The sequence below is a fragment of the Periplaneta americana genome, chromosome 10 (genome assembly GCF_040183065.1).
Source record: "Periplaneta americana isolate PAMFEO1 chromosome 10, P.americana_PAMFEO1_priV1, whole genome shotgun sequence".
Classification (NCBI taxonomy): domain Eukaryota; kingdom Metazoa; phylum Arthropoda; class Insecta; order Blattodea; family Blattidae; genus Periplaneta; species Periplaneta americana.
Genome location: NC_091126.1, coordinates 112,922,469 through 112,936,762, shown reverse-complemented (window position 1 = coordinate 112,936,762; position 14,294 = coordinate 112,922,469). Strand labels below are relative to the sequence as shown.

Sequence of the window (14,294 nt, the reverse complement as noted above, 5' to 3'; positions counted from 1 at the left end):
TAGGAAGTTCATGTGAGAGTGGAATGAGTATTATGGCTGAAAGGAGGTCCTCACAATCACTGGTAGGTTCTCATTGACTTATTGGATTAGCAAAAAGCATATTGTTTTTCCCTCTTAACAATTCTGTTATCTTTAAATAACATGTTAACACAACATGTGTGATGACAAAGTTTTTTCCTGTTCATCCACTTGAAAACCAAGTAATGATAATACATTTTTTGCAATGTTTGTAATTGATTGCCATTTCGAATTTAAGGTAAATTGACTACAGACATAACAAAAACCATTTGGAGAATTTTGACTCAAACAGTGTTTGTGATTCATTACTGCTGCTGCTGCTATGGTGTTACAGCCTGATATTGGCCTTGACCTCCTGAATCAAGCCCCTCTAAATCTGCCTATCCAGCATGTGATTCATTATTATGCTACTGCAAAACAATAGTAGGCATACTGCACATGAACCTTCCACAACCAATACGAATTGATAAAATGTTCATTTTAACAACTGTATATTCTTTTCCACAGTTGGTGATAAGCAGATATAATGGTCACCCCTTTTTTTCAATCTGCGTAATAAGGATAATAAAACAAACTACCTTGGAATGTAGCATTCATCTAGACCAGAAAAGTATATTTCAAATGGTATATTAGAAGCACGGAAATGCTACATCATTATGTGAACGAACCACATTAAAGAAAGGAATCTGATTCAATATGTCACTTTTAACATGTTTTTATACTACAGATTTGACTTTCAGGTATAGCTCCGTGTAAGCTGACTTGATAATTTCAAGGGAAAAATTGTTCTGGGACAGACATCCAACCTGAACATTTGGCTGTACATGCCAATGCTCTGCCGACTGAGCTACCCAGGAACATATTGTCAGACCTCAGCTCAACTGACTGAGCTACCCAGGAACTCTACCAGACACCGACTCAAGGGAATAATTGAGCCGAGGTCTGGTAGAGTTCCTGGATAGCTCAGTCAGTAGAGCATTGGCGCATTGATCCTGGGTTCAATGCCTGGCTCTGGAACAATCTTTCCCTTAAAATTAGTCATGTTTTTGTACTGTTCACGACTACAAAACTTCAGTTTCTGAAAAAATGTTAGTTCTTGGAAATGTTCCAGTGTCATATTCGTGATCAGCACACAGAAATTATAAAAGATTATTATTCTTGTCCTTGTTATATCATCTTCCCACATGTACTCATGAATTTCAGTTTTCCATTTTATGCTGGTGTGCTACATCTGATTATGAACTCTTTATTTGATCTCAGTCTTTTTTTGCTTATTTATTATTTACTTTTGTTTCTTTGCAGTCAACCATAACTGGCAAAATATGGTAACTGAAGTACAGAACTACATCAAGTCACTGAACTTTGGATATCGTAAAGTGCTCAAAGAGAAATGTGTAACTTACATTAATGCATATGCTAAATTTGTAGACAATCATACTGTAGAGGTAAGTGTTACTTCTTGTATTATTACATGTAAAATGTCTGTAATCTGTCCAAATATACTAACTGTTTTTCATATTATCAGCTATAATTAGGGTTGATACATAACATTTTTGCTCTACTATTGCTAAGTACATTTTTATCAACATTTTTTCACTGTGATGTGTGCCTTTGTGTCACGTGAAATGATTTGTCTTAGATTGTATATATTTTTAGTTTATGTCAAAATTTTAATTTATTTACTTTATTATTATATGAAGAGAAAGTACTGTGATGCAGCAAAAAATCTATTTCGAGTTTTCACAATTCACCACACGTTTTCATCATGCTTTATATGAAAAAAAAAAAATGTCTTTGGCATATATACAGCAATTTCCCCTATGTCATTGGACAAGTATCGTTCATATTCAATGTCTTTCTATGAGTTACTTCTTTCAGGAATGATTTTACATGTAAAACAGTAATATTTTATGAAAAATCAACTGTAGAATGGGGTGAATTGAGACACAAAGGTGAATAGGGACAGCATTGTGGAGAAAATGTTATTTCGGACGATAATTACTATAAAATATGGGGTAAACATGTAACAATTAGCCATTCCTAATTCTGGGATTGTTTGTTATGTTGTATACCTGTCGATTATTTCGAATTTCGATGTATTTGGTGCTGGCAGGTATGCTAAGTTACATCTGCTGTTTTTCAAAGTACACATACCCTATAGTGGGAAACTTCTACTGCAAATTAATTCTTATTTCTTGACTATAGTTGAAACCATAATCAGGTAATTATATAGTTGTTTTTGAGGCTATGTGAATGAAAAAAAATATGATTAAAAGTTAATAATATTATCTTTTGGACAACAGGCTTAAAACTGTCATTCATATTGTTTTGTTGGGGTGAATAGGGACACCATGGATAGACAATACGAAAGTAATCCAAGGGGAAAATGCCACAAGCCTGTCTCGCAGGATGTATTGGAAAAGGCTTTAGATGTTATAAAAGTAGGAATGTCTCTTTGAAATGCAGCAGAGAGATATGGAGTCTCAAATCCACACTCCAGAGATATAACAAATTGAGTCCAGTTGAGCTGAACATTCAAAAAAAGGAAGAAGGCTAAACAACTCTAACCCCAAATTGTAAGACAATGCTTGTAAAAAGCATTTTGAAATGTTCAGAGTGGCGATACCCAGTGAACTGCTTTGACATAATTACGTTCAGGGTTCAGAGAGGCTGGAATTTATCCTCTCAATGAAAATAAAATTTAAAAAATGTTGCCAAATGTATAAGATGAAGCTGATGACGTCAATGACAGCTTAACACAGTTCCTGAAAGAGCTGAGATATGGGAATGAAAACCAACAGAGCAAACCTAGAAGGAAAGGGAAACTTAATGCACCAGCAGGCAGGACTGTTCGAACACATGATTTAATAGATGAAACCAATGAAACCTGTATTGATGAAGTGATGAGAGTGCTAGTGAAACAGGAAAACTTGAATCAGAGTGATACTGACGTCAGGGAAACAGTTCCCATTTCACAAAATATTCAAATCAGAGAATGAGTGAAAGTTGCAATCAACAGCTACAACACTTCATTGGGACAGTTGTAAAAGTGATAAAGGAAGGTGTAACTTAAAAGGTATCATTTCTCAGACAATTGTCCAAGGAGTATAATATATATGTGTTCCCCACATACAGGACATATCAGAATTCGACCAATCTGATGTAGTATAGATTTTGAAAGAAACAACAATCAGGAGGGGTAGACATGTCTTTAAGTAGATATTATTGATTTCATGTTCGTAAAATGGTAGTATGTATTTTTAAAAAGAATTTTTATATCCGTATTGTCCCTAGTACATGTTTGAATAGTGACAGACAATATTTTTATAGCATTGTCCCTATTGACCCCATGTTTGGGGTGAACAAGGTCACATTTTGAACATAAATATATGTTCTTGTAACACTTTGGAAGTAGAATAAGCAAAAAACAGTCTACTAATACCCTGTGTTTCGAAATAAAGTAAGAAATAAACATAGTCTTCAATATTACTAGATTTATATATGAAAAACATTAAAAACTGTCCTTATTCACCCCATTTTACTGTAAAAAAACACAAAATTGCAATTTACTAAACATTTCTTGAAACGTTTTCCATCTTGAATATTTAATTAGCTAGAATGAATTTGGAGAATGAAACGAAATAATCCACGTGTCCCCAGAAAAGACTGTTTCTGAGATATTGAATATTATGTACTTAGGAAACTGAAATAAGAATAAAATAGTTTCAAAAAGTATATGATTTAATCATAAATTATATCTGAAGCGGGAAAGTTTTGTGTTCTCATGTGTGCATAGAAAATTATTTCATTTCTGCATTGCTGATTTTCTAGAAAAAAGTTAAGTGGCACACACTATGAGACCCGTGACTTATGTTAAGAAAGCATAATCGTAAGAAAGGATATTATCATAAAAATGTTTTAGAATGTAATCATAATATGCACCTTAACTATATAGCAATATGAAAAATTAATATTAGCAAAATAGCTACCAGAAGAAATGACTGTTTACAGCAGCTTCCAAATTGGTATTAGAACATCACTGTCATGTTTCTCAAGCTTCTGCTCCTAGCTCTTGTTATGTGTAGCCAGATGTCTTCCTTTAAGGAACCAGGTCTCCACATATTCTGCTGGCTTGCAAAAGTGGTCCTACCAGTTCGATGAACATCAAATTGGCAAGTCTTCATATGTAGTGAAGTTCTTAATGGGGTTAACACCAAGTTCATTTGTGAAAATCCCCTCTCACATTTACTGGTGGATATTGGAATGCTGTTAATTATGTTTAGCAGAGATAGTAGATGCTGGATATTATTCTTCCTCTAAGAATTCCCGAAAACTTCTGATTGTTTTTCTCTGATGAACTCTAAATCTTTAACATAAATTTCTAATTTCCTTTTCACCAAAAGTTAATGTAGGATTGTCTGGCCAGCAAGTCCATATAGAAATGTTACTGTCCTAATTGTTCAAAAGTCTATTTTCCATTTGTTGGCTTAAACTTTCATCATAAAATGAGGCTGGGTTAATACAGGGTTGTGTCCAATCTCTGATAATGAATTTGAATGACATCGTATGCCTCAGGAAACACACTGACAGCTGAATTGCAGTGAGAAGTGACAGACCAGTAGTGAGTGATTTCATAATCAGAGTGCACGGTGTATCACAATAGCAATGCCCAAGAAAATCGAGCCTTTTTGGGATGGGTACATAACAGTCCTTTCCAATGCCAAGTACAGTTATGTGAAAATCATAGGAGCCTGCAGAAAATGTGGTTTCGTTATTTCCAAGAAAGGCATCTTGTGTGTACCTAATAAGACTGGCAAAGCTCGGATGGGATTAATTCCAGAGTGGAAAAAGCAAACAAATTCACTCCCCCCCCCCAATCACAAGTCGCCGCACTCCCCGAGATGATACAAATTAATTCCATTCGAGCTTTACCAATCTTATTAAGTACACAGAAGATGCCTTTCTTGGAAATAACGAAACCTCGTTTATTGCAGGCTTCTTTTATTTTCACTTAACTGTACTTGGCATTGGAAAGGGTCGTAATATACCCCTCCCAAAAAGGCTCGATTTTCTTGGGAATTTCTGCTGTGTGTCGTCATGCACTCTTGAGTATGTGATCACTCACTACTGGTCTGTCACTTCGCGCCACAGTTCAGCTGTCATGTGATCATGACGGACATGATGTCATTCAAATTCGTTATCAGAGATCGGAAACAACCCTGTACAACCCTTGGGCCCCTCTCTATTTCCACTTTGAAGAAAAATTCCCTGAATTGTAACTTTTTCTTTGCTTTAAGTGCTCACTGTAATATGGACCTATATTTAATTTTCTCTCTTGAAACATACTGATCTCATTGATACTGGTTCACGTTAACACTCTGTTTAATAAACTTAAAATTGTTTAACGACACGTTAAAAGTGTTAAAATTTAAAAAAAAAGTTATGTACCTTAGACAGCCCGTTTCGACGCCTGTGCTGCGTCATCTTCAGTGTCCTACGAACTACTGTTGTTCCTGTTGATCTTGCATTCTGCCATTTGCATTCGTTAGTTGTAGGGGTGGGGGTGTGTTGCTCATATGGTGGGGAGTGATTGGTTCTGTGCTATGTATCATGATATCAAATAATGTGTGGGCATTGAACTGTAATTGTGTATTAAGTATATGTTGTGGATGTGTTATTGTATGTTTGTATATTTCGTATTGTTCTAAGATGTTTAACTGTGGGCTTTTTGGTGTGATGTGTAGAATTTCCATATCTGTTTCTATATTATTGTAGTCATGATTATTGTTGATAATATGTTCTGCGTAATTTGATGTGATGTAGGGTTTGGTTATAGCTTTAACGTGTTCATTATATCTTGTTTGAAAGGTTCTTCCTTTCTGTCCTATGTAAAAATGTGGACAACTATTGCATTTTAGTTTGTAAATGCCAGTTGAATTATATTTATTTGAATGTTTGATGTGATTATTTAGATATTTCTGTGTTGTATTATTTTGTTTTGTATGCTATCTTGTATTTTAGTTTTCTGAATGAAGTTGCAATTTTGTAAGTATTGGTAAGCTTTCCGTACAATGACACACAGATTAATTGACATACCAATGAACAATGACAACTGTACTGAAGAACTAAACACAATAAAATATATAGCACAAGACAATCGATATAACCCTAACATGATAGACACACTAATAAAGAAGGCAAAACAAAAAAAAAAAAACAAACAAACCAACATAAACACTGCGTGAGAATAAATACATAACATTAACATATCACAATACCAATACTTACAAAATTGCAACTTCATTCAGAAAACTAAAATACAAGATAGAATGCAAAACAAAATAACACAACACAGAAATATCTAAATAATCACATCAAACATTCAAATAAATATAATTCAACTGGCGTTTACAAACTAAATTGCAATAGTTGTCCACATTTTTACATAGGACAGAAAGGAAGAACCTTTCAAACAAGATATAATGAACACATTAAAGCTATAACCAAACCCTACATCACATCAAATTACGCAGAACATATTATCAACAATAATCATGACTACAATAACTTAGAAACCGATATGGAAATCCTACACATCACACCAAAAAGTTCACAGTTCTTAGAACAATACGAAATATACAAACATACAATAGCACACCCACAACATTTACTTAATACACAATTACAGTTCAATACCCACACATTAATATATCATGATACATAGCACACAAACAACCACCTCCCAACATAGGAGCAACACACTCCCACCCCTGCAACTGACGAATGCAAATGGCAGAATGCAAGTTCAACAGGAACAACAGTAGTTCGTAGGACACTGAAGATGACGCAGCACCGGCGTCAAAATAGGACATCTGTCTAAGGTACATAACTTTTTTTTTAAATTTTAACACTTTTAATGTGTTGTTAAACAATTTTAAGTTTTTTTTCATACTGATCTGTCTTATTTTTTGGGTGGCAGTATGAAGTGTAATGTCACATGCTTGCAGTTCGAGACTAAGTTCAGACAACTCCTGTAGTGAATCACACATTAAAGCCATATCTAAAATGAAATTGATATTTGTAATCTTGTTTAGAAGACACTCATACATTAACTTCTCAGTATTGTCTCAAGTTTCATCACTCTTAGCACTGGTGAAATGTGAAATTAATGAATGCCCTATAATTTCTCCATACTGCTGAAATACTTGTAAAGCTAGAGTACCCAACAACTTTGCCAATTTTAAGTATCTGGGACTCAAGCTGTTCTGCGTGTTTTTTTAGTTCTCTGGCATATTTTCGCGACTGTTGGTAGAGGGGATAGAGCTTGTCCAGGAAAAGTTTAAAGTGTTTGATATGTGAAGGAAAATCGTTTTTCATGACATCTCTGACTGACAGCTCTAGTTTGTGGTTGCACAGTGCCAACATACTATTTGTGGAAAAGCTTGCTTAAGCTATGTAACAACACCTTTCTTATTCCTTAACATTACTGCTGTCCTATCAGTTGCAGTGGAAAGAAAATTTTCGTTAGAAATTCTTAGTGAAAACCTAAAATCTTTAAATGATTCATTAAAGCATTCACTATACCTTCAGCAATTATACATTTCACTTCACTGAGATCTACCAGTCGCAAAGATACAATGTGTTCATTAATCTTGTGTTTGCTTCAGCTGCAATTTCCATTGTGCTGACCACATTACTCCATCCTTCCAAACTCTAAACTGGCTATGGTTTAATGAACATAGAAATTTTCATTCCCTAGTTCTCTCTTTCCAAGTCCTTCACACTTCTACACTTACTTACCTCGCGATTCTTTCGTGGTCCTTTTATGGTTCTTATTATAGTCCTTTCGTGGTCCTTAAGGGCGCAAATAGCCAGAGTTGCTGACGCGACTTTTTTAAATCACACTAACTAGCTAACTAACTCGTCCTTGACATGATCCATATTGTGTTATTTATCATTCTCCATATTGTGTTCTTATCGTAATCGTTGTGATGCTTATCATGCTCTATGTCGTGATCCTTATCATGGTCCTTGTCTTTATCGCAGCCGTTAGAGTGGTCCTTGTTGTTTTTCCATTATCTGTATCATAATGCTTGTTCCATTGTAATGGTCTTGAACGTTCCACTTGTCCTTGTCATAGTCTTTATAGTGGTATTTCTTGCCTTTATCATGGTCCTTATCACGGTAAATTTTGAAGTCCTTATCGTGGTCCATGTCGTGGTTCCTACCGTGATCCTTCTTGTGTTTGTCATTGTACATGTCGTGATCCTTATCGAGATATTAGTCGTGGTGTTATTGTTGTCCATGTCTGTGATCCTTAGCGTGGCCCATGTCGTGGTCCTTATCATGATCCTTGCCATGGTTCTTGTCGCAGTTCACGCCGTGATCCTTATCCTGGTCACTGTCGTAACCCTTATCATGGTCCATATTGTGATTCTTATCATCGTCCTTGTCGCAAACCATATCGTCGTCCTTGACGTGGTCCTTATCGAAGTCCTTATTGTGGTTCTTATTTTTAAGCTTGTGTTTCATGTCTTGATCCTTACCATGGTCTCTGTCGTAGTTCTAATCGTGATTCTTGTCGTGGTCCATGTTGTGATCCTTATCGTTTTCCTTACTGTGGTTGATGTGATGCTTATTGTGGTCCTTGTCCATATCTTTGTCTTTTTCGTGATCCTTATAGAGGTCGTTGATATCTTTGTCATGGTCTTATCATTGTCCTCATTATCTTTCTAATCCTTTTCGTAGTCCTGATCCATGTAATCTTTATCGTGGTCCATATCGTGGTATTTATCGTAGTCCTTGTCGTGGTGTTTGTCGTGTTTCTTGTTGTATATTATCGTGGTCCTGATCTTTGTCCTTATCGTGGTCCATGTCATGGTATTTATCATAATCCTTGTGGGGTTTGTCGTGTTTCTTGTAATATGTTATGGTCCTGATCATTGTCCTTGTCGTGGTCCTTAAATGTTCCTTGCTGTCTCTTACAATGTTCCTTGCTGTCTTTGCCGCGTCATATTTTTCTCCCACTTTGTCGAATGACTTTCGTGTTACACGATATATTTCAAACTTTTATGAAAGGTAAATGATCAAGGATGTAAGAAATAGACAACTGATAACATTTTGCACTGTTGTGTACTTTGGAGTAGGATGCACGACCAAATGTCTTCTTGGCTACTCGATATCGCGTGAACCGTGTTGTACGACCAAGAGTCGTCTCATTTCTTTTTTGGGGAACTGTACATAAAGGAAAAGTCCACGGCTAATAGCTGTATTTCCTGACCAAACAAGTGTAAAATTCCTCTTCTCAATGAAGCAGACTAAGTCATTATGCCACGAACACATACAGTAGCATGATACCATAGCCGCGGAAGCAGAAGTCGATGTTTACTCCATCATGATCGACACCCAACAACTCATCAGCGCAAGCTTTCTCCATGCCCAAGAAGCATATTCAACATTCTAAAAATCTAAATGGTTATAGTTTAAAACCAACCTATCATGGGTCAGAAAATGTAACAGGAAAAACTAGCCAATAACCATGCCTTATCCACCAATCTAGCAACAAGTCATAATAAATATCTATCGAAAGGAAAAGGAAACAGTGCTACCATCTGTAGACAGCAGAAGGAAACCCATAACAAATGACAAACAAAAAACATAAAAAAAAAGGAAAATGAAGGAAAGAGAGGAAACCAGGTGGCATTCAAACACAATGCCACAATGCTGTGTGCTTAATTCTGCACTACAGAAAGGCTCAACATTCCATACAGCATATTATCTAGTTTATTGTCTATAGTGCTTCTTTCTTCAGCAAAAAGTGTTACTTGATGGGAAGAAAACGAAACATTTTATATATTCCGAACAAAATAGGCAAACTCTTACAGAAATTGACTCGTTACTTCCGGAAATGGGTGTCAGAATGATGCATCACTTACAGTTTTTGAGATATACTTATATTTTCTTACTTAAAAAAAATGTATAAAATTTCGTTATTACCAAAACAGTATTCTTTAATTTGGCAGAAAGACCCTTTATTAAATGTCAGTGAAAAAAATTATGCAATTATTGTACACACTGTTTGCTATCAAAACCACACATTAACATTTATCTGAAGTGTTTATCTGTGGACGATTTTCTCTCTGTCTTCATCTTCTTTTTTTTTTTTTTTTAATTTAGATACATTCAAAATTTTCTTATATTCACTTTTACCCCAATTTTAAGAACCAACAATAGCCTTCCAACATGACTGAATCCCAATGTCCCTGATAACTTTTTCCATCTCAAAGATGTCCTGGTAAAAGTACTCAGCTTGCTCATCACGTCATCACCTACAGTCTCAAGGTTTTCTGAAAAAAAAAAGAAAATCAAGGTTAAGAGTGAAAAAATTGAATTTTAAGGGACATTCAGCAACCCATTACTTTATACCTCCTTAGTAGTTCAGAGACTAAAAATTCATAATGTTATTCTTTTTTATTCCCTAGAAAGCCTATAACCTCTGAATGATTGTCATGTGGCTAATTCGAAATTTCCAAGTTTCGATTCAAAAGCATAGTCTTTGAGAAATAGTTTAATTTGAGGCCTGACAAAAATACCATCTTTTAATTCTGTGTCAGTCATTTTACGGAAAATGAACTTAAGTACTGAAATGCACTTTCACTTTTGTCCAAAGGCTTAACAACATTCTTCATTAAGGGTGGAGAAGAAATTTGTCTGAATTTACTAGAGGTACATACTTTACATTCTTTGCTCCAGGGGCCTATTCCACAAAGATATGGTGTTGGACATTATAAGTAAATACTCTAGTAAGTATTAAAAATATTAGAGTTTCTGTTCCACAAAAGACTTTTCTACAGTAGTACCATAACGAATAGAAAGAAGTGTGCGCACTCCTATCTATTCAGCATTGTCGATGGTGACCAAGAGAATTAGTGGCGCTGCAATCAGTATTGCTCAGTTGGAAGCGAATTATCCATAAAAGAAGCAGTAGAGTGTTCGTTCATTTCGTTTGCTTTTTTAGTGTAATTAAGTGCGTTAAATAATTTAAGTGCCGATAAACTAATCTGAAATTATTTGTACATGAGTGACCAGTGAGTAGCTCTCACGATTTATTTATTAAAGGGTGAGATTATTATGTTTTTGTCTTGTTATATTTGAAGCAATGCCTTCGTGTTTTGTTCTGGGTTGTAGGGTGGGATATGGCGGAAAGGCAGCCAATAAACACTTTTTCACCCCTCATAAGGGCAAGGACGAATTTTATAAATGGGCGAGGGTGATCCCAAGAAAAGACAGGCCATTGTCGCGAACAAGTTCTATTTGTGACTCTCATTTCTCAGACGATTTTATTGTTAAAGTAGACGCGTTCATTGTGAATAAAGAAAAAGTTGAATTGCCGAGACTGAAGTGGAAATTAAAACCAGGTGCAGTTCCTCATATTTTCCGAACCTGCCCAAGTACCTCTCAACGCCTATCAAATTCCGAAAACGACCAATACGGGAAATTGAAGAATCCACAACTCCTTGTAAAAGAAAGAGAAAGGATGAAGATTATCTTCCTGAGAGACAGATCATCTGGAAACAAGAGGTGAACCAAATTATGTTCATATTCAATATTCTTCCTCTTCTTCTTCTTCTTCTTCTTCTTCTTCTTCTTCTAAAGAACTAACTGTAGCTTCTGATCCTCAGAAAAAAATAGCATATCTGAAAACCAACTGAGATATGTAAATCGGAAGTTAACGCGTGCTAAGGTCAGTCTGTCATCAACCAAAGCTAGAATCAGCACTTTAGAAAGCGAACTTAAAAGTACAGAATTGCATTATAAGGACAATGCAGGTCTCAGTAAAAAGCAGAAAATAGTAGTAGATGCCATGTTAAAAAAAATGAAATATTAAGAATTCTAATGGAATGAGGTACAGCAGTGAATTCATTTTAGAAAGTTTATTGCTTAAAATAAAATCACCTAAAGGATACAGACATTGTTTACAGCATGAATTGCTACCACTCCCTTCTGAAAAAACACCTAAGAAAATTATGTAAGGGACTTAAATGCCCCTACGGAGTAAATCCACACGCCATTGATCCTATTGCACAGTGCTACAAAGATGGAGACGAAAATAATAAATACGGTGTATTAATATTCAATGAAGTAAAACTTAGTGAAGAAATTCAGTTTAATAATGCGTCACTTAAAGTAGATGGCTTCGTTGATTTCGGGGATCTAACACCAGACACTCAATAAACATCAAGTGGCAAACCACGCTTTGGTGTTCATGTTTATTCCCTTCCTGCAAAGCTGGGTGCAACCCGTCGTGATTTATGCCAGTAGAAATGCTGCACCTGGGGATATTCTTGCAAAAATATTCATCCAAGTAATTTTTGCAACTGGAGGAAGGAGGAGCAAAGTTGTAGGCTTTACATGTGATGGAAGCCAAACAAATAAGAAAGCTTGGAAATCGTTAGGCATAAGTGGAAAGAAGGGTCAGTCTAAGTGTTTTATTTTAAATCCTGCAGACAATGAAAGGAAATTATGGGCATTTTCTGACTTCGTTGATATCTTAAAATGTATACGAAACAATTTTAATTGTAAAAACGTCGTTTATTATTAGAACGAATTAATATACTTTAGTTCTTATAAATTGCTGTATAATGAAGATTCTTCAGCATCTAAAGGACTTAAAGTGTGTCCTAAACTGTCTTTAGCACATATAAAATCTTCTTCCTTTATAAAAATGAGTGCAAGACTAGCCTTTCAGATCTTCAGCAACAGTGTAGCCAATGGCTTGAAATTTTATCGAAAAATTTGTACCTCAGGTTTCAAAGGCAGCAAAAGCACTGAACAATTTACAAGGTATTTAAATCAAGTTGCAGATTGCTTAAATTAAAGTATTCCCATTAAAGGTCTTTATAAAGGTTCCAATTCTCACACCGTCCTCATCAATTTTCTCCATTCCATCAACACTACAAAAAATACTTTCGCATCTGACAGAACAATGAAATCATTGAGAGTTTCTCTTCAAAGTACACTGGAATTGTGTGAATTTCTTTGGAGCAAAGGGCTCCGATATATGTTAACTGCAAAATTACATCGAGATCCCCTGGAACGCCATTTCGCAATCATGCGATCATTGAGCTGACCATGCTTCAAGTATTGATTTCCTACAATTACATAATTATGTTGCAATGCATTTACGTCCCTATAAAACAGGCGAACCAAAATCGGATATGCTCTTGACATCTTTCGTGAACCAAATGCGTTTTCTAGCCCGAAGTGTATAATAACGTAATAAAGAAATAAAAACATCAACGGAAAAAATCTTAAACAAAAAATTGTCCTTCAACATGATTCCGAATTTCAAGATTGGGAAAGTGCTATTCCAGAATTAGAAAATTCATCTACTCTCGCAGAGAAATGCTTGATATATCACCTGGCTGGATACGTGGTGAAAAATAGTTCTAAATTTATTCAATGTAACCAATGTGCCCGCTCCCTCCATCATAATGAACACAAATCACCGTATTCCACACTTACAGAAATAAAGGATTATGGATCTGGTCGTGACATCTCCTTCCTGACTCGTCCTTCAAAGAGCGTGTTTCATATGCTTATGCAAACAGAAAAGACAAGAAAAGAAAAATTGAGCGATGGAATGTGGGGCGATGTATTTCACCAGTGCATAGTCAGTATTAACTCAGTTGTAATTCTGCCACCGGGAACAGGATGCTGCTTGGATCATACTATATAGACGTCATGAATTTTTTACTATATGAAATGTCGGTTCTTCTTCTGGACTAAACAAATCTGACAAGAACTCCAAGCTCTGAGGACCGCCAAATCATCTCGTAAATTCTCTAGTGTTGGACAAGTAACTGTTGGTGAGTACATATTGCACACCTACAAGTAGACCTAAGTTAAGTTTTACATAATAAAAATATTATTTGTTTTACAGTGTGATGTATATGAATGTTTTTTTCTTTCAAATAGTCTTAAGGTTATAGGTACAATGCCAGTTACGTACATATATGGAGTGAATGGTAAACAGTGCAACTTACGTTAAATGTATTTACGTACTTACACATGGAACAGATTGAGCGAATTCTGCACTAGCGCCGCGTGGTATCAGCCGTTTGAATTAACAGAGTGTGACCACTATTTCTTTCTATTCTTCATGGTAGTACTTTACCACTCCATACTTACAAATTACGAATGAAGTTTAATGATTGTGTTCCACAAAAGTACTAGTATTTGTAACTTAGTAGTGAATTCTCAAGTATTCTCTACTA

At 35.5% G+C, this 14,294-nt stretch overlaps 1 protein-coding gene across 10 annotated transcripts in view; it reads left to right on the top strand.

Annotated features, from left to right (window-relative positions):
- LOC138707964 (thioredoxin reductase 1, cytoplasmic-like) overlaps positions 1 to 14,294 on the top strand; it is a 479,245-nt gene that overhangs the window by 135,458 nt on the left and 329,493 nt on the right. For all 10 annotated transcript variants that reach the window (XR_011334488.1, XR_011334491.1, XR_011334487.1 and 7 more), the window contains one exon: positions 1,321 to 1,463. Coding sequence is in view for 2 of the 10 variants with exons in the window: in XM_069838056.1 (XP_069694157.1) it covers positions 1,321 to 1,463 (143 nt within the window). In the remaining 8 variants the exon portion in view is untranslated. The remainder of the gene's footprint in view (positions 1 to 1,320; positions 1,464 to 14,294) is intronic.